This window comes from Neodiprion pinetum, chromosome 1, assembly GCF_021155775.2.
Source record: "Neodiprion pinetum isolate iyNeoPine1 chromosome 1, iyNeoPine1.2, whole genome shotgun sequence".
Lineage (NCBI taxonomy): Eukaryota > Metazoa > Arthropoda > Insecta > Hymenoptera > Diprionidae > Neodiprion > Neodiprion pinetum.
In genome coordinates, this window is record NC_060232.1 from 36576592 (window position 1) to 36596124 (window position 19533).

At 45.1% G+C, this 19533-nt stretch overlaps 1 protein-coding gene across 7 annotated transcripts in view; it reads left to right on the forward strand.

Annotated features, from left to right (window-relative positions):
* LOC124221125 (nephrin) overlaps positions 1-19533 on the forward strand; it is a 73184-nt gene that overhangs the window by 37700 nt on the left and 15951 nt on the right. For 5 of the 7 annotated variants that reach the window (XM_069133118.1, XM_069133116.1, XM_046631291.2 and 2 more), the window contains exons 3-12: positions 12338-12470; positions 13158-13366; positions 14421-14537; positions 14911-15114; positions 15190-15341; positions 15776-15920; positions 16234-16364; positions 16745-16904; positions 16972-17265; positions 18997-19311. In XM_069133118.1, coding sequence (XP_068989219.1) covers positions 12338-12470; positions 13158-13366; positions 14421-14537; positions 14911-15114; positions 15190-15341; positions 15776-15920; positions 16234-16364; positions 16745-16904; positions 16972-17265; positions 18997-19311 — 1860 coding nt within the window. Of the gene's footprint in view, positions 1-12337; positions 12471-13157; positions 13367-13548; positions 13688-14420; positions 14538-14910; positions 15115-15189; positions 15342-15775; positions 15921-16233; positions 16365-16744; positions 16905-16971; positions 17266-18996; positions 19312-19533 lie in introns of those variants that run through there. The other 2 variants (XM_069133120.1, XM_069133130.1) reach the window with 2 other exon arrangements.

Consider the following 19533-nt stretch of genomic DNA (forward strand, 5'->3'; position numbering starts at 1 on the left):
ATGTTTTTAGTTAAATAAGGCTTGAACGTCAATTTATCGTTGCACAAGCATTAAATTTTCGCAACAGTTGCAAGAAAATATAGCAACAGTGATCGTAATGATGAAGAATAGTAACGGCTACAAAACTAATTTTCACTTATTACCTAGAACTATATTTTTCGATTGTGGTAAAAAATGAAAATAGTTAAGGACTGAGCGGTAATCGGAACTAAAAATTTCTCTCAGCGTATGGATATGTTTCGTTCGGTATGATCTGCTTCGTTTCAGACAATTAATAATGACGCGAAGTAAAAAAATTTTTCTGAACATGGATCGTCACGGTAACATTACCAACTTTCAGTCGCATGAGTATCGATGAGTTCGCGATTCGTCGATTAACGTCGGAGGGAAATTAAATCGTCGTGTATAGATATTGGATGCGAATATCGATTTCGAGAGCAAAGCTCCGGAGATTCTGACTGTAAGTTAAAAACGTATAAACGGTGTTTTTACGGCCCGAGGTATTTATGCGTGGTTTCATTCGAACGCAAAGTAGGAAGTATTATCGGTTTGCCAACTTTACAAATAGTTAACGCTGCAACGAGGCTGTCGTAACACAGGCAATAAAAGCGAACGATTCGAGCGAGCAAATTCGAATGAAACCTGTGAAACGTGGGGTGCATATTACAAAGAAGAAAGAGGCAAATTTTAATTGAAAATAAATCTCACAAACTGTCACCGAGCTACTGTTTAATGCGAAAAGTTCAGTGTCGGAATTAGAAAGATCCGGAGAGAAAGAATAAACTTCGTATACGTATAATACCTAGCTGCATGGAATTTATTTATCGCGAATTTCGTTTGTTTGTAGTTTTTCAGAAAAAGGTGAAAAATGAAAAAAATTAAATCACGGGCAAATGAAATTTCTTGCCGGAGCTTATATATGTATATATTATATATATATATATATACATATATTGGCGTAATGAAATCCCTTGCGATGGATTTTCTGATCTTCTACCTATAAATTTTTTATAATATATACCTACCGTATAACGTTTATGAATTAATATGCAAATATTTTTCTGCATATACAGCATGATTTATTCATTATTTTTTAACCTATTCCGCGTACATGAAATATACATATATATGTATATACGTATAATGCACATAGAATTCGCGGATCAGTTGGCCAGTGACGAAAAATTAAATTTGCATATTCATTATAATATTAATCTAAAAAAACTTGAGAGAAAAAGAGAGCGAGAGCGAATATCCTGAAAGGCGTTCGCTCGTTTGTTCGGTCGATCATTCAACGCCTGCCTTGTGATGTTAATAAATTTTTACCGGATTATATGATTAATTCCTCAACGAACCTACATCTCGCGGTGTTATAGTCTTCCATATTTATGTGTAATAAAAATTTACACAATACACAAGTTGTAATCCCTCCGTCCCCCGCAAGCACGAGTAGAAAAAAAAAATAAAAGAAATTCTCCGAGATCGAACGGTTATGGAAATTGCTCCAACTCCAACCTGCATAATATTTATCTTGGATAAAATAACAATTTACAGGAGCATTATTCTGTACTACGAGGCAGTAAATGCGGTAAACTTTTCCCTGTTCAGCTCGGACTTTGGACGATCGTAATTCGTAATGCCTGATTAAATCGGAACTTTCCTCATTATTATCCATCTTATTCATAAATGCAACAGAGACCCGGTTCGATGACCGTGTTTCCGACAATCGTCTTTCCATTTACGCTCCTCGAATTCAAGTATCAACCGGATGCGTTAACAACAAATCTGAGTTAACGTTGTAGGTACATATTTATATTGGCCACTGTGTACACCCCTTCTCGGCGTGTATTATATTCCGAGAGCCGGAAATTGCAGATGGAGACACAATTCCACACGACGATTTTCCAATAACCACACGTCGTCGAGCCAACGGTGTAAGGAGTGCAAGGACTTTTGAAAAATTCCGTACCGAGGGACTCGAGCATTGAGAGTCTCGACGACGTTTTATGCCTGTCGAACTTCTTTCACCTCGATCGCTTGAATATACCGCGGATTCTAAGGGTTGGAAACTTGCAACGAATCGCTGACTGTACAGAAACCCGATCAACCGTGAATTTTTTTCTATTTGTGATATTTTTTTCTTCTTCATCTCTCTGATCTGTTTATCAATTTTCGAAATCGATGATCGACGGGGTTTGAAACGATGATGGCTAAATCCAAACTTGATTATTTATACACGTCGTACATTTTAAAAGTGAATAAATATTTTTGCATACCGCACCTACAGCGGAGAGTAATAATAATTGTCTTGTAGACATAACGTAATCGTCGGAATGGTTTTGTCAGATAACGCCGCGTCGCGGCACGTAAGCTATATACTAGATTTCTCGTTAGTGCTTGTTGTCACGCACTGATCCCATAATGTATACTCTTATCATTGGGTCAAGTGGGATAATACAGCCCGCGCTCGCTATGGCGTATAGATAATTAAGCCGGGTACGCGATCCATCGGAATTCAAAGAGGAAAACTTCCCGTCTAGACCGCGTTAAAGGGGATTCCTGCTGGAAGATCGAGGTACAAACAAAATCTCAGTTAGAGGCGAAAGCAAAGACATTGTTCGTCGTACAGATCTTCATATTTATATATATATTGTTGCGCAGATTATTTGTTGCCGATTCTCTCCAGCAGCGAACGTCTGCTTTCGAGTACGAAAATCGATCCCCAACAGTGATAGAGGTCCGTGCACTCTTGTTAGCGAGGAAGACTGCCTCTTCGAATATCTCCTTCCTATCATTTACCCTCTTCCTCTCTCTCTCTCTCCCTCTCTCTTTCTCTATCTGCAAACGAGGTGAAGAAAACCCGCTTGAGGCTCTCGAGGTTGGTCTGCAATTGAATTAGTCGGACCAGGTGGTAATTAGTTTGCGAAGTGCGGTGTCTCGCGGATTGAAGTGCGAAGAACACAAGCCTCGGACTTGAGACGTCTCTCGGTGAAGAAGATCAAGTGTCGCCCAGGCGCCGGCGCCCCTCGTGCAGAACAATCGGGCCCAACCGTATAAAAGCGTTACGTAGCTACGTCACGGAACCGCGACGAGGAGAAAGAAAGAAATGTCGAAATAAGAAGTGCAACAAATATGAAAAAAAAAAAAAAAAAACAGAAACGAAACGGAGGAAGTAGAATGTATTTGCGTATATTTTTCACAAACCTGGATGGGAAGAAAGTAAATGTTGGGAGAGTTTTCGCTTTGTGAACCTTTTAGAATTAAGATAGCCTGCGGAGATATTTAACGCCGCGGTTGAAAAAATCAGCCTCGAAAAAAAAAAAGAAAAAATAAAACACATTTTCTAATACGTCAGAACGACGGAAAAAGGTCGTATGATACACGCCTAGCTTGACGTTTTGTATATAAGGTATGATATAATATAAGAAAACGTAAAAAGAGAATAAATAATAATAATAATAATAGTCAAAGAGAGAGAGATAGAGAGAAAAAGAGACACGGAAGGGTGAATGAAATTCGAAGACGGCTTCGAGGCAATATCTTCTCCGAACTTCTGGGAGTCGATATACTGTCATATCCATACGTCAAAACGTGCATTCGTATATTACACCGGGGGTGGGGGTGGGGGAATATTTTGAGGAAGAACGGTTCTTCGCCCGGCGAAAGGTAGGGCGGAGAGGTAAAGAAGGGCGAGCAGAGGGGAACGAGGGGGCGACGATGCTGACGAGCCGAATGGGGGTGGAAGGGGGTGAAACGGCGGAACGATGGAAGGACGGAAGGCGGCAAGGGCGGGGGAAGGAATAATACCGAGAGCGAGGGTGTGACAACGGCTCGCCCCTCTGTCACTGCGAGTTTACCCCGTACAATGCTGACACGCGCGCTTGCACTCCGGGCATAAATGCGACGCCTGCACGATGGTGGTACCGGTACTCCACCCCCATCACAACCCCCCACCGTCCCCCATCAATCTCCCGCCCACTCCGCGCGTACGCTCGTTGCGTTACAACGCACTTCCAGCATCCCAATTCTCTCTCTAGGTCTCTCTATCTCTTTGGTCCCTCCGATCCACCCTTCCTCTCACGCCGCCGAAGCGATACGAATGACGAAGGTGAAAAACATTCTTCGCGGATTAATACAACGGGTTGTAAGAGTTTCAATTTGGTCTCGAGACATTCCCATTTGGGTATGTGTGTATACGTATGTGGGGACTTACACGACAAATTGACCAGGGTCTGATCCTCGACCTCTTGGATTTGGTCTAGAAAAGGTATGGAATCATTTTTTTAAACTTTATCTTGAACAAAAGTTGAAACGAATCAGAAGCAATAATCAGCCTTTGCCGTGGAATGCTGCTTGACAATTTTTCTACGTAACGTAGAATTTTTAAAGAATTTTTTTCAGAATTTTTCGAAACTATTTTTAATCGTATTGGAGAATTGAACTTATATGAACAACGCGAGTATGAAAAATCACGGATCATGTAAAAGAGATCGTGTTTTTGGTATTCAGTGGTGAGTTTCACCGAAAACTCATGGTATGAATGAATGTAGATACAATGCAGGTTGATCGTTTCGAAGAGTGTTGGATCTCATTGATGCAAATAATTAAAATTGCCTTGTGCTAATTTCTTATTCAGGTATGGAAAGCATATCGCTATTCGTAATATATTAAGGATACTCAAAAGCTTCTTTCCCATTTTCCTTTTTCCATCTCGAGATGAAATTTCACCCCTCACTTTTATACGTAACACGAGATATCGCCATGGCTTGAAATATATGATTACGTCAACCGTTCTTAAGAGGGTGTCGTTAGTTCTTGATTTTTCCCTGGTGAGAATGGAAAATAATTTAGATGACATGATCAAGCTTTTCACGTTAAGATTCTTTAATTCATTACAGTTTGAATACAACACGTAACAAATGTGTATGGGAAAGTAGAGACGATTGAAGCAAATTTTGCGATGAATGTAGTTCATTCCAACATTATTATAGAGTTAATACCATACACTTAATTTCATTTTCAATTTAATCACACTCCTAAATTAATCTTGAATAAGAGCTAGATTTCCAAAATCAGTAGCAATTTGCAAATTGTATAACGTATTCGTACATGTACGTTATGCATACACGTATAGGTACTTATAGTTGGAGCAACTTTATGATCAGGTCAATTGAATTCGGTAATCTATTTAAGTTGACGAAGTTCCCTGGTTATCAATTAGCCGCTTCTAGGTAAAGTTGGGCGCGCTCCGAATTCGCATCATATGGTTATATTTCCGCAGATACGACAAGGACAAAATCACGCACGTAAAATGCATTAGTTTATGTTTTGAATAAAATTTTTCACCGCACGAAACACGCCTGCGTCCTAAACGAAACGAAACGTTGTTAAAAATTGTACGATATAGCACGAATGGACATTGTCAGATACCTTGTTGTAAAACGGAATCAAAGCGGAAAAAAAATCGCGCACCGCTACAGAGACATGAAGAAAAAAGAGATAGCCGAGTTATGAAAATGATAAAAATCGTAAAACCCGTCCATTACAAGCATCAACAAACGTGAAATACGGGAATAAAACAGGGTGTAAAAAACGTGAGCGCATATCGATGAACCAGGGGCTGAATCGATCCTTTTTTACAGTCATAAATATATGTACGTGTATACAGGAATACCGTAAACCAGAAAGGGATCTACCATATAAACGCTACAGTCAATGTTTGCATTATTTATCAGTACAGTAATAAAAACGTTAACAGTCGTGTATTTTCAATTTAAAAACGCTGTAAAAACGCGAGCACCCTTGATTTTTTCTTTCTTTCTTTTTTTTTTTTTTTTCTTTTTTTTTTTTATTTTGCACCAACTCTGTTCAATAAACCCAATTTTTAATTTAGTTCGAAACGCTGCAGACGAGTTACGAGCGAAACGAAGAAGAAAAAAGCTCCACTGCACGTAGACGCTTAATGCGACAATCGTGCCGATGCGATGGGGAATCGCGAATGCAGGGGTGGGACCAGGTGTTACCTCGATCCGACAATGACCATTGTCGCTCCCTGGTCGCAATGACTGTTATTGAAAACCTTTTTTACCGCGGGTTGAAGCCGCGCATACGGCGGCTTAATGACTCACGCGCGTAACGAATGACGCCTCGTTGATTTTCCGTTAATTTTCACCCCCGAAGAGGGTTGAATTGAATTGAATAATGTACGTGAGTTTGGAAAAATGAGTGACTCGGAGGTAAACGCGTACATCGGGAGAAAAACAGGGGTCTCAAATTTAGAAGAAGTAAATAAATAAATAAAAAATACTCGCTGCACATTATGGATGGAGGTATATGGTATAGGTATATGGTACATACATACGTATACATATATACCTAACGCCGAACGGGGATCGGACCGGATATAAATCAGCACCTCGTAGCGCGGCTCGGACAGAAAGCGAAAGACGTAAAGGATCATTAGGGGAAGGAGCGAAGGAGTTATCCACACTTCTTCCGGCATCCCCCGGCGCCGTGTACCGCGGTATCAACGCTGAACCGAACTGCAGGGTGAGGGTGGCTGCTGATCTCCAGTCGGAAGATCTCTTGATTGTTTTTGCCCGCTTTCTGTCTCCTCCACACTCTCCCATATCTCGTGCCTCCTCCCCCTTCGGCAATAGAATTCCACCCCCGTCTTCCGTTGCCTCCGATTTGATGGATTCCTATTTACGCTTTTCCCGGACTGTGAAGGTACATATAGGCAATATATATATATACTGAATACTCCCTGTTGTGCGGAAACATTTTTTCGTCGGTATTTTTCTTACCGAAGAATGTAACAATAGATGTGTATATATATATATATATGTATCTTCTCTGCCGATAAACCAGAGTGTTCACCTTACACCACTCTTCGCGAGCTTTTCTCGTCTCTCCTTATCGCAGACTCCTCCACCTCGATACAATGTCCGTATTAATTGCTCGAGCACTCTCCGGATCGATCCTTAGGGTGAAATTAATCTCTCTCAAACCATGCGGTCTAGACAGACGTAGAAAAAGTTGCGGAAAACGAGGAGGTGAAGTGCGTTTTAGATGTCCTTCATCCCGTTTCATCAAGTTAAGCTCGAACCGCCGAAGGAGGTTCCCTGCTCCGAGTAACGGGCCCCGAAATTAGCGTGTCCGGAATATAAAGAAACGAAGGAAAGACTGCAATGAAATACCCAGGAAAGATCGTTTTAGGGTACAACGTGACCGAGTTATTCATCAATCTCGAACAAACACAGAGAGACTGGAAATAACATTCCGGTTCTGAATTCAATTGGCGAGAAGTGTAAGAGGGGTGTAATTTTGTCGTACCTCGCCGAAGGGCCCGACGAATGAGAGGAGTAAGCGAGCGAACGGTGAATGGATCTTGCAAGAATCGGAGCCGGCCGTTTACACCATGGCTAACAAAGGCCGCGAATCAGGGTACGCGAGTATTTGCCTGTGCGTGTGTGTGTTTATACGCCTGTGTTCAAAGGGTGGTATCAAGTTGCGCCCCGGCCGGACCGGTCCGATGGAATAATTATGTGCGGGTCTCCTTTCATACGGGAGCCACGTGCACGCGGTTACCACAGCCAAGAAAAGGTCCACCCTTGCACCACGGTGCGAGCATTCTACAAACCGAGTACCTTCTACCCCCTTTTACCACGCCTAACCGCAAACTCTGACGCTTCGAAGGCTTTATCGCTCTTGAACAGCAATTCGTGTTCCAGGAAACAAAAGGTCGAGCCCCCTTAACTGCGTGCTCACTACTCTTATTAACAATCCCAATGTCCACACGCGTCCTGGCCTTGCTCACACTGTTCCACATTCTGAATTACTTGGTCTTTCGCGATTGCACGCCTGTCCGAAATCATTGACAACCCGTTCTTACACTCGTTGGTAATCATGGTGGCACAACGTCGAAAGTGACAGCTGTCAACGTTGTCAATGTGGTCTTTCGGCACTCTGAGATTAACGATTGGAGTGTCAAGGTACGATTAGACTGTCCAACAACAAGAATACTCGAGTCAAGTTATAGTACAGTCATTCCTATGCCTCTGATGTTCACCAGGACTTGGTGAATTAGGTTAAGGGTCATGCGACCTCCATATTCAGAAAAGATCAACGCTGTGGTGATACTTCAGGAAGGGCTGCTAAGAAAATTATCAGCAGTGATTTATAGTCGAAACTTTCAGCATCTGTTATAAAAGAAAAGGTAGATTTTCCAAGAATTCTCATGAATTTGTTCGAAACCCTCGTAAGTGCCGAGCGAAAAGAGTATAATAAGGTGTCGCAGTCCCTGAACCGGTTTGTCCTCAGACAGCACATAACACTATTCCGTGATGTTCGCGTGGGAGAAATGATTGCAGTGGGTACCTAGAGGGGTGGGTACCTTATACCGCTGGTATAGCTAGCGCATCCAAGGGAATGCCAACGACCTCTGGGAGGAGAATTTGAATACGGTACGGTAGTCCTCCCCGCTATGTAAGGTGGTACATACTACATACACGACGAGTTGTCAGGACGAACGGCATGCAGGAGGGCTTTGTCACTTGGAAAAGGATGCGGAGAGTGCCGCCCGGTTCCTTGTTAAGCTAGAAGGGGACTCGTAGTTTTTCGAGTGTAAGAACGCGCGCGTGTACAACCTTCGTGTAACTCTGGTCCTCGTCGTAGGCGGGAGGAAAAATTTCACCCCTGTGAAATCCTCGGGGAATCGCGCGTTGGCGTCATGGCGACGCATTCCAATTAAACCGAGTGTAGTGTCACTCATCATCTCTCGTCTGTACCCACACCCCGTGCGATTCCTCTCTCTTTCTCTCTCTCTCTCTGTTTCGCTCTTCGCACTTTGCCTCCACTTTCTTTCTCCGCAATCTCTTACCCCAGACTTCGAAACAAACCCCGTTCTTCCCGACCACGTTTCACTCGGTACTTATACACGGGGGTAATTAAGACACGGTGTGCACCGGAAATCCACTCGCGATTCTGCTTTGAGCTCTGGGAGTACCGGAGATTGCCGGGTTCCCTGTACTTGTCGTTACCCGTACAGCCAGCTGATTCAGGGTTTAAATACACGCGAGCAGATGAAGTGAGTCAGTTCTTCAAGGAGCGAATCCATCCCACCGCTGGCACCAAAAAAATTCTGTAGTATTCGCGAAGAAGAGAGGGTTACAGTTCTCGTGATAAAAGGACCTGGCACACGTCAAACACACGGAGCAAGTCGCGATGCAGTTCTCGAGTGTTCTTTGTACGATGAAAACATGTAAAGACATCGCCGAAGGATGAGAAAAACGATTCGAAGAGAATAAACGTACGCGAGTGGTATGCGCTCGACTATGCTAAACGAAATTCCAATATCGTTCTTGAGTCAGTTTCGCGAAAGGTTTGAACCAATGAAAAAAACAATTCGATCCTGCAGGCGCTCTTCTTATCAAACGTACGAAAGGGGAGCTTTCAGTCGCAGGAATCTCGCATCTCACGGTCGCCACCGTATTCTCAAACTTTCCTGTATCTTCGCTGCAAAATATGAATCACCCGGTATTATGCGCATGTGTGCGCATACATTACTCTCCACCGCGGTATATAAACAGGGTGGATAAACGCCGTCCGGGCTCCACACGTCCCCAGCGATTTACATACCGCACGGGCGACCGGCCGGCGGTCCCCGTGTGTGCTTCCATCGAGAGCTTTAACCATCTCCGAGGAACTTTGGAACCTTCGGTCCTCGGGGAGGCCGCCACCGGCGCCGAGGCTACCCTCGTAAATATACTCCGTGCGGCTTAGGAACTCAAGTTCGCCATCCACCGGGTCCACCGCATATCCTCCTCGGTCCATCTTCGCTTGTACCGAATCCGACCACGGTGGTGCACTGGTGAATGATACATTCGGAGCAACTTTTGAAGCGGAGCTTTTGACGGAAAGCGCGCTGATTCGTTTCATTATGGAATTGCTGTAGTTTACTTCAAGCTTCGGTAAGGTGCCTTGATCCTTCCCGGAAGATCGACTTACTTCATCTCTCGTATGAATCGGCGAACGGTTCATTCGATCGTTGGTACGCAGACAAAATTCATTGCGAATATTACTGCAAGTAGTAACGGAATGTTCTGTACATCCATAGTTCGGATTACTGAGGTCCGCGTTATGTCGAAACTTGGAACCATGAACGGAACCTCCAGACATAGATACCAAATACCCTCGAATCGCTTTTAAAGCTGAGGAGTGAGAATGCAGGATTCGCGTAAAATGGTGAATGAATTAAGTTTCCGTGTTTCGAAAATTCGACGCGATTATGAATCTGACTTTTCGGGTTCTTACTGGGATTGTACACCCGCGACAATATGCACAGTCTTTCTCGGAATAATTAGCGTCCAAGATTTTCGAGAGCTTGCAGACCGTGGCTTGCTCTCTTTTTTTTCAAGGGAATATCCTCTTTGACGAGAATTGCTCGCAGACATTAATTGTTGGTGCATGAAGCTTTCCACATAAATCAGAGTACGTGGCTTTATGCCGAGTTCTGCGATTCGGGATTTTCATGGAACTCGCGAGCCAGTTGAGAAGCTTATAAGATTACCGAACAGATCTACTCTGCAAGGACGTTTTCTTGTCAATTCCACGTGCGGTTGTGGGACCAAACCGCTGGCTTTGATCACGAGAAACGCGTACCGTAAGATGAGATATTTTGACAACAAATATAAAAGGTTCGTGTATTTGTACGATGTAACAAGGATGAGCAGTGTTTTTTTTTTTTTTCGTAAAACTGAATAAGAGAAGGATTTTGCCTGAGGGTAATTTTTTCAGAAACTGATTAAAGGGGTGAGAACCGTTTTAAAGTATCACGTTTTTCAGGATCCGCATCCACAAAGTAGATGCCAAACTTTGATCCCCTCGCGGTATCAAACTTTACAATTAGAAAAGTTACCATAAGCTTCTTGGAAGACAAACCGAGAACGAAACTTTGAAAATTCTTCCCCCTCTACGATTCGGTTGGAATTATTGCAGTAAACAACTAAATTCTTTCCTTTAAAAATCCGCTAGTTGATCCTTTGACCCCGCACAGCAAGTCAATATACGACCTTTTCCCGGCTCTTTTCCGAATTTAATAAAAATCCGTGACGCTAAGTATGACGGAAAAAAGTATCTCGACCGCGAGCTTGGCATTAATATCCGTCGGATGAGATCAGCTTTCGAGAAGAGCGAAGACGCCGTTGTCGGTAAGCTTGAATATTCAAAAACAAGATTTTTGCGACGAGATGGGAATGGCGCAGCCCAGAGACCACTGTCCGTGTCACTGCTGGTTTCGTCAACACCTTTTCTTCCGTATAAAGGATCAAAAAACAAAATAGAGAACAAAAGGGTTTCTCGAATGCTTCTAAACGCGGTTGGGAGTGAAACCTGTCGAAACTATCTTCGCCCGAGTTAAACGACCCTCGCCGATCCGATTAGGATGAAATTCGGAACAGATTTGATAGAGCGAGGAAGGGGATCGTCGCCGGCGAAACGGAGGAAGATGCCTGGACTCCAGGAGCACGCCTGCGGAACCAGGAACAAAACACCGCAGGCGCTTTGTGCCCCGGGTCGCGGCATTGTATCCGGGGTTGAATTAACCATAATGGATGGTGACGCGGAGTCGCGTGGCCACTCGCCCATATGGCGGTTAACCATGGCGCAAAAGGTACCATCGCCGATGGATTTCTACGTCAAGAGCTGCCCCGTTGCTTCGTGATCCATATGTCAACGGGTAATTCGCCCGTTCATAAATTTCGCCCCAGGTGTGTCGCGGCCTCGGGTTGTTTGCGCACTATAACCACAATGCCCGGTAGTCAAGTAGCGTTGCCGTCGATGTAATTAATTCACCGGTAAACACGTCGGCGTAATTAGCCATTCCATACGCTCCGGAGAAAACCCGCCTCGGCCTCGACTCGACTCGACTCAAATCCTCTCAGCAACGAACCGCACTACTCGTGTCTACGACAACCTGTCCCGCCTAGGTCACTTGCGCACGGCTCTCTCATCACCATCCTCGAAACCATCCACGGTACTGGAAACTCTTCGAAACCGGAAGTGAATAGGTATTCTACGCGAATGGAAGCGAGTTGTAACGAAGGGTTGAAAAAGGTCAATCTTTGTACACGACTTTACAGATCTTTTGTCAAATATAATGATAAACGTTGGGTGAAAAAATGCTCGAACTTAGTCGGGATGTAATTTTATTCCAGAATGGTGCCTTGTTGAAAGAATCATCGACATACGCTAATTTCTCTTAATTAAAGTCGTGTCTGATTCCGAGGTTCTTTTGATTGCAAAGTTAACCGAAAGCTCTTTTCATTTTTATTTTCAGTTGCGATGAGCGAAGCTCAGGCCGTAGCTGGAGGAGTAGCGCAGCTGCCGTGTGACGTCGAGCCTCCGATCAACGGTGACAGACTCTATCTGGTCATCTGGTACAAAGAAGAATCCAACAATCCGATATACAGGTTTGTAAACGTGGAGTAGAAGTCGTCGATGATGGTGACGATCACGATCGAAGCCAAAAGAGCTTGCAGTGTTCACGCTCGGATTAATTACAACACTCGCACTCGCGAGGACAATAAAGGACGACGACACTAATCTCAGGCCGATTCAAAGGGCTCACACGAGGGGGACACGTCGTCCTCTTCTCTCAATGGAACTCGCACGCATGGCGTTATTTCGAAGGCAAGCAAGCGAGTCCCGTGGCACGCGTGAATATTGCACTGGCGTGACCGTGTGCGGAGAAAAATATCCCACGGGGAAACAGCGAAAGCTCGCAGAATTTCCCGGCGGCGTCCTTTTTGCACCGTCTTCTTCTCGTCTCTTCTCTACGTGGTATTGCAACCGCGTTTCTTAGCTGAAAATAGTCTGCGAAGTATACACGATGGAAAAATGGCGAAACGGAAATAAGGTGGCCAGTTTTGCGCCAATTCGCGTTATTTCGTTGATCACAGAAACAAGCCTAGCGAATTTTCACGTTTTTTTCTTACCTTTTCAAACGTCTTTCATGTTTCCTGCGAAAAGTCAAGCCCTGACCCCCTTTAATTCTCGGGTAGTGAATGCGAGAGATGTTCTTTATCCGGACGAGTGAAAGCGAAAGGAAAATTTGCACTGTTCAACGTTACATTGTCTTTCTTGCGTCGATTTTGCAGCTTCGATTGTCGGGGTCACGGCAACGTGCAGCACGCCACGCACTGGTCTGATTCCAGTATCGGAAACAGAGCCTTCTTCAAGCAGTCCGACAAGCCCGCTAAACTGAACCTTGAATCCGTAACCGAGAAGGATAATGGACTCTACAGATGCAGGGTTGACTTCAAGCAGTCGCCGACCAGAAACAGCAAGGTCAACTTGACCGTCATCAGTAAGTGGAACACATTAATTTTTGAATTCGAAAGTACAAAAATCGAGGGCAAAAAATTTAAGGCAACGTGCCTGTTACTTTTCAGAGAAAAGGGTTGCAATTCTTTTTTTGTTTGTTTTCTTTAGCCCTTGAATCAGTCGTTTTTGTGCTCAATTTTTCATTGCTGTAGCCGAGCGGATCGACTCGGATTCCGGTTTTGCATCCCAAGTTGATCCGGGGTCACGTGTCTATCGAGGCCACGAACAAAGCCAGAATTTATTTGAATGCCAGGAGTTGGATTCCTCTTCGATCACCCCGGCACCCTGGCACCATGGCGCCGCGGTCTGTCTTCCGCTATTCGGGGATTCGCCCGAGCCCCCGTTAACGTTTCACTTTGGTTTGGAAATCCGGCGGGTGGTTGGCGTTACCTTTTTACAAGAAAATCGTTCCCCGGTTCGCCCCGTCAAAGGATTTATTATCGCCGCGGTGCAAGAACAGTGAAATGCTGTGAATTCGGATTTTGTCAGAAACTGGCGTTTTTTCCGTTTTTTTCCCATCAATCAATTAACTGGGCTAAATTTTAACACGCACCTTTTTCGTCACTCAACATGTTTGTTGATATTTGGAGAGAGAGAAAATAAAAAAAAAAATAAAAAAGTTACAAAAAAAGAAAACCACCCTTACGCATCTGGACTTTGTTCTCAACCCCCGGATGTAAAAGCCTGTTTTTAAACGACTCGTGTACCAGTTCACAATTAGGTTTCAAAGTCATTACGGAAGAGGAATTGAATTGTTTTTTCTTTTCTCTCGTCTTTTTTTCTTCTTTTTCCCGTTTTTTATCGCCGTTTTATTCGCTTTTGTTTAGTTTTTGTTACCACGTGTTTTATTTATATATGTATGGATTCGCCGGTGTGGGCTGTATGTATAACGCGGCAGAGCCTGGGAACGAGCCCCGCCACTTTCTGAGCAAAACCGTAATATAGCGAAAAACCCCCTTTGGCAACAGCGGAATATATTACGGTCCGGAGAGGATTTATACACAGGAGCCAAATTTATCGATGAATTTCGGTTACAGTTCCCCCCGAAAGGCTGAGCATACTGGACGAAGACGGGATCGCTCACATCCAGAATTACATTCTGGGTCCCTACAGCGAGGGTGCCTCCGTCAACATTACATGCGTCGCGACAGGGGGTGAGAATTTCTCTATTATACCTTTTTTCGCCTTTTTATTATCGCCACAGTTTATCCTTATGCAACATTATGCGCGAACACGGCACTTTTCTATTTGCAATATCGTATCTCTCGTGAAAACGATCTGAACATTGCGCAAGTTGAAGACAGTTATTCGATTCGACAGATGGGGAAAAAGATAAACTACACTGTTAAATGGCAGATTGTAATTAAGACGGTAACGAACAGGCTGAAACAATATTCCGTAAGGTCAGAACGTTCCTCCTCGATGCCTCTGCAGCCAGTGTTTTCTCCATCTGTCAAACTTGTCTTTTCGCCGGTGTAATTCCAAGTCGTAGTAGCCAGGGTAACGAATCGGCATGCGATATTGCAGGACGACCCCAACCCCGAGTAACTTGGTGGGACGAGAGCGTTCTGCTGGACGAGAGTTTCGAAGCTGTGGGAAATCGGAGTGTGCGGAATGTGCTGCGATTGGAGAAGTTGGAACGGAAACACCTTTCCACAACGCTCACTTGTCAGGCTTCCAACAATAACATGGTCACACCGATCGTTGGGACTGTAACTTTGAACATGAATCGTAAGCGTATATTAACATCGGCGTCGCGTCGCGTTCGAATGATCATCGCGACTTCATTCTGTCTTTGCATTTCAGTTAAACCATTGTGGGTGCGACTCCAGGGTGAAAACCGACCGCTCAGTGCCGGTACCACTTACGAAATTGAGTGCGAAGTTGTCGGAGCCAGACCGACACCCGACGTCATATGGTCGAAGGGAAACATACCGCTGAAGAACACCAGGCTGACGGTGAGGCTTAGGTGTCGCGTGTGTGTGTGTGGTTTTTTTTTTTTTTTCTTCTTCTTATTCTCGTAGATCAAAGGTAGGTACTCGAAGCAAACTACCGGACGATTGGCTCAGTGTATGAGTGTGTATATGTACCGAAGCCCTGACGTCAGATGATCGAGTTTTAATTCAGCTCCGAAAAGTAAAAAACAGTGAAGTTCCCGACAAATGGGAACGGAAAAAATTTAATACCGTAGGCAAGACAAAGGCCGATGCGCAGCGCCTTCTCCTCGCAAATTAGGAAAACTGAGTCTCGTGTTTTTGTTCCGTACCTAGCCGCATTTGCCGCGGGGTTTTTCGTCCCCTTGGCAATTACCCCGTTTTCCGTACTCAGTCCACGACGTCGTCGACGATTGTCTTGTTTTATACACTTTTTCGTTTCACGCCCGGTCGAGCAGGTCAGTCCGGACGGCAACACGACGACGAGCACCCTGACTTTCGTACCGAGCATAGAGGACGCCGGGAAGTTCTTGTCCTGCAAAGGAAGCGTACCCTCGATTCCACACTCGACGATAGAAGATGGCTGGAAGCTCGATATACACCGTGAGAGTGAAATTTGTTTAACTTTTCGTCGTTGTTACGTTTTTTTTTTCTCTTTTTTTTTTGTTTTGTTCTTGTTCGCCACGTTGTGACCTTAATCTCGCGAAGCGATGAGGTCTGCTTTTTCTCACGCTCCGCGTAGACCAGCCTAGTGCTGTACCGTAGTATATTATCGCAGATGTTGTTTGTGCCTTGTTTATTTATTCTCACCGTCTAATAACAATTGTGACGTCATGCTTTACGCCACTCAAAATCATTCCTATTTCGGTCTCACAGCCGTCGCCTATGTTTTACACATTTTCACCACGTTCCGCAGACACACCCGTGGTAACCTTGGAGCTTGGTAGCAACCTTAACGGAAGTCCGATCCGCGAAGGCATCGACGTCTACTTCGAGTGCAACATCAAGTCGAATCCATGGGTCTACAAGGTATCCTGGCGACACAACGTGAGTTTCTGCGCAATGTGAAAGACATTTTTTGTTTCTTTATCAAATTAAACGATGAGTACTGTACAGCGGCTCGAGGTTAAAATACTTTTTCAAAGGGTCCGAAGCAATTCGGGTAACGAGATATCGGGGTCGGTAAAAAAACTGGTTTTTGAATTAGAAATCTGTTGTATATACCGCACGAGATTTATCGAAGCTCGTGACGTTTCTCTCTTCCATATTGTGATTGAATTTCCAGAGCGTATGTACACGTAAGGGTGGGCGGGAGAAGCGCAGTCGATTAGTCACTAATCGATTAAAAATCCCCGCTACCAATGCGCGGGTAAATCTACACGGATCTTGATTTATACCTATAACGTACCTGCCAAATCTGTGTCCAGGGTAATCCGTTGTACCACAACGCGGCCGCTGGTACGATCGTTAGCAACCAGAGCTTGGTGCTTCAAAGTGTGACGCGGAGCCGAACCGGAATATACACGTGCGTTGGTAGCAATCGCGAGGGTGACGGGGAGAGCAACGCCCTCAATCTGGACATAAAGTGTGAGTGAAACATCGACCGGATATCGGTAACCAAACAACTTGACAAATTTTCCTTCCGATTTTCCAGTCGCTCCGGTATGCAGACCTGGTCAAACGAAGGTCTACGGAGTCGCGCGTCAGGAGACCGTCAGGATACGCTGCGAACTCGAGGCGAACCCCGCCAACGTCTCGTTCACGTGGAGGTTCAACAGCAGCGCCGAAGCCGTCGACATCGCCCAGGCTCACGTAACCTCGGATCGGGCCCAATCGGTAGTTTCCTACACCCCGATGACCGAGTCCGATTACGGAAGCCTCGTTTGCTTGGGTGTAAACGATCAGGGGGCCCAATTGGAGCCATGCGTATACACCATCGTTCCTGCCGGTGAGTGACCACGACTACTAAAAAAAAAAGCTTTGAATGACCCTTTCTTGCCTGGTGCATATCCACGTGTTTCGAGTACCGGAAGTGAATTATGCACCGTCGGTCTTTCGTGGTTCCATCTCCTCTTTCATGCCGATCGAATGAACGTCAAATTTTGCACAAGTACCATTTTTAACTCGTTACTCGGTGTCTACGTCGTACGGTCGCGTTAACGGGCTTCACGTTTCTTTTCACCGTGAGACGGTTAATCCGGTAAGGATTATATCCACCGACGTTTTTCGTTTAGCCATTCGTTCGGCAAATGGTCCTGGCCTTTACCCGAATGATCAGGGACGTGACTCGGCGAACGCTGCTGAGAAACACCCAAGGGCGACGATTTCTGTTGGAACACTATCCGTATACAGTTGGGGTGAAAAAATAACCGGACTCTACACAGGGGCGTTTCGTTCAAGGGCGGATATTCGGGAGTATATTGCCTCGAGACCAACGGGGTGTGAAGGTTGGCCTGGATGGCCCGATCCATAGCGATTTGTGACCGCCTTTGGTGCCGCCATTTCGGAGATAAGATTCTCCGGTTTCCATCGTCTGGTGCCATTCTCTCTCTATCTCCCTCTCTCTCTCGTCAATCTCTAACGAGCTCTTTGACGTCCTGAAATCCAACGTGAGTAGGTGTGTGGCTTTCAGCTGGGCATGAATTGGACGAAGCGGCGTTGCATCTACTCCGCAACGCGGATCGCGTTTCGTGGTCACTTAACTCCCGCCGTTCCGATCTTGGATCGTTGACTCGAGTCTCCGGCTGACCGGAAGTTCCGGAACCCCTTACCCGATCGGAACGTAGAGTGACGAGCGTAGCTCACTGTTCATTATGGATCGAACGATTATATTATAGTACCTCTGTAGTATTTACCCGACCCTCCTCAACAACCTGGCACTTGTAATAGAGTTCCCAGCGTTAGCATGATGGGACTGAATTCTTCTTCATACTCTTCCAGCGACTACTGTATAATTTTATTTCCGGAATGTATAGAAATCGTCGAACAGCGGGAAATAAGCCCTAGTCCAATAGTCTGGAAATTATATGCAACAGCTGTTTTGACGCACGATATTAGGAATGACAATAATTGTTTCGAATCCTGACAGTCTGGGTAAATATTGGAATGGCATGAATTTCCAAAGGGTCGTAATTAATACTTCGGGAAAATTTTTCGCTACAGCCAGTTAGAATCGTTCGCGGAATTCTGACCTTTCGGTAATTTCAACCGTCAGGAATTTCAACCCCTCGATGAGTCGGAGTTGGTGAGAATTTCAACCGTTTGGACTAATCGAATTCCGGATAATGATACGTTCGAACTTTTGCACAGACCCTGTTCGATGCAGCACAATCGGGGAAATCAGTGACCGTTCAAAAAACAGTCGAACCGATTGGTCTTTCGACGATGGAATATCGTCTGGATTTTCAGCAAATAGTGCAGCTTTGCTATAAATATTCCCGACTCGCTGCACCCTGTAAAGTAGAAAATCGTGACGCTTGGTTTTCACGGCACGTTCGCAGCGGCCGCAAAAGCTTGGCAAAGCGGAAGAACCAGAAGAAGAAGAAGAAGAAGAAGAAGAAGAAGAAAAAGAAAAAGTTGTGATGCAATTTTTCAGGCACATCAGGTGCCGCCCCTGCGTTTCTCCGGATATGTTTTCACGCCCACGGTGACCCAAGGCTTGGCATAAATCTGGTTGCAGGTCATCCGGACAATCCGCACAACTGTTCGGTCCTCAATCAGACCACCGACTCCCTTCACGTCGAGTGTACCGAGGGATTTGACGGGGGTCTTCCCCAGGAGTTCACCCTCGAAATAGACATCGAGACAGGCAACGAACTGGCCAAGGCCGGATCCCTCGTCTACAACTCGACGAGCAAGGTGCCGATGTTCTCCGTCAATGGTCTCGACCCCGGAACGACCTACCACGTCACCGTCTTCGCGAGCAACTCCAAGGGACGCAGTGAGCCCGTCCGTTTGAAGACGACGACCCTAAACCTCCCCGAACGTCGGACTGGTAAGTTTGCTGTCAGACAAAGATAAGAAAAGTCTTGGCCGTCGTTAGCAGCCGCGTTAGCGTTTCACTTACACGAATTTGTACGTTGCGTTACATACTCGAGTTTATAATTATACCTGTGAATACCTGCGCGGGGTGGATTAGTACGAGGAAACTGTAGGTGAGTACTTTAGAAATTGCAATGTAGTTGCAGTAAAAACGAAAACTAATTGTGTTATTTTC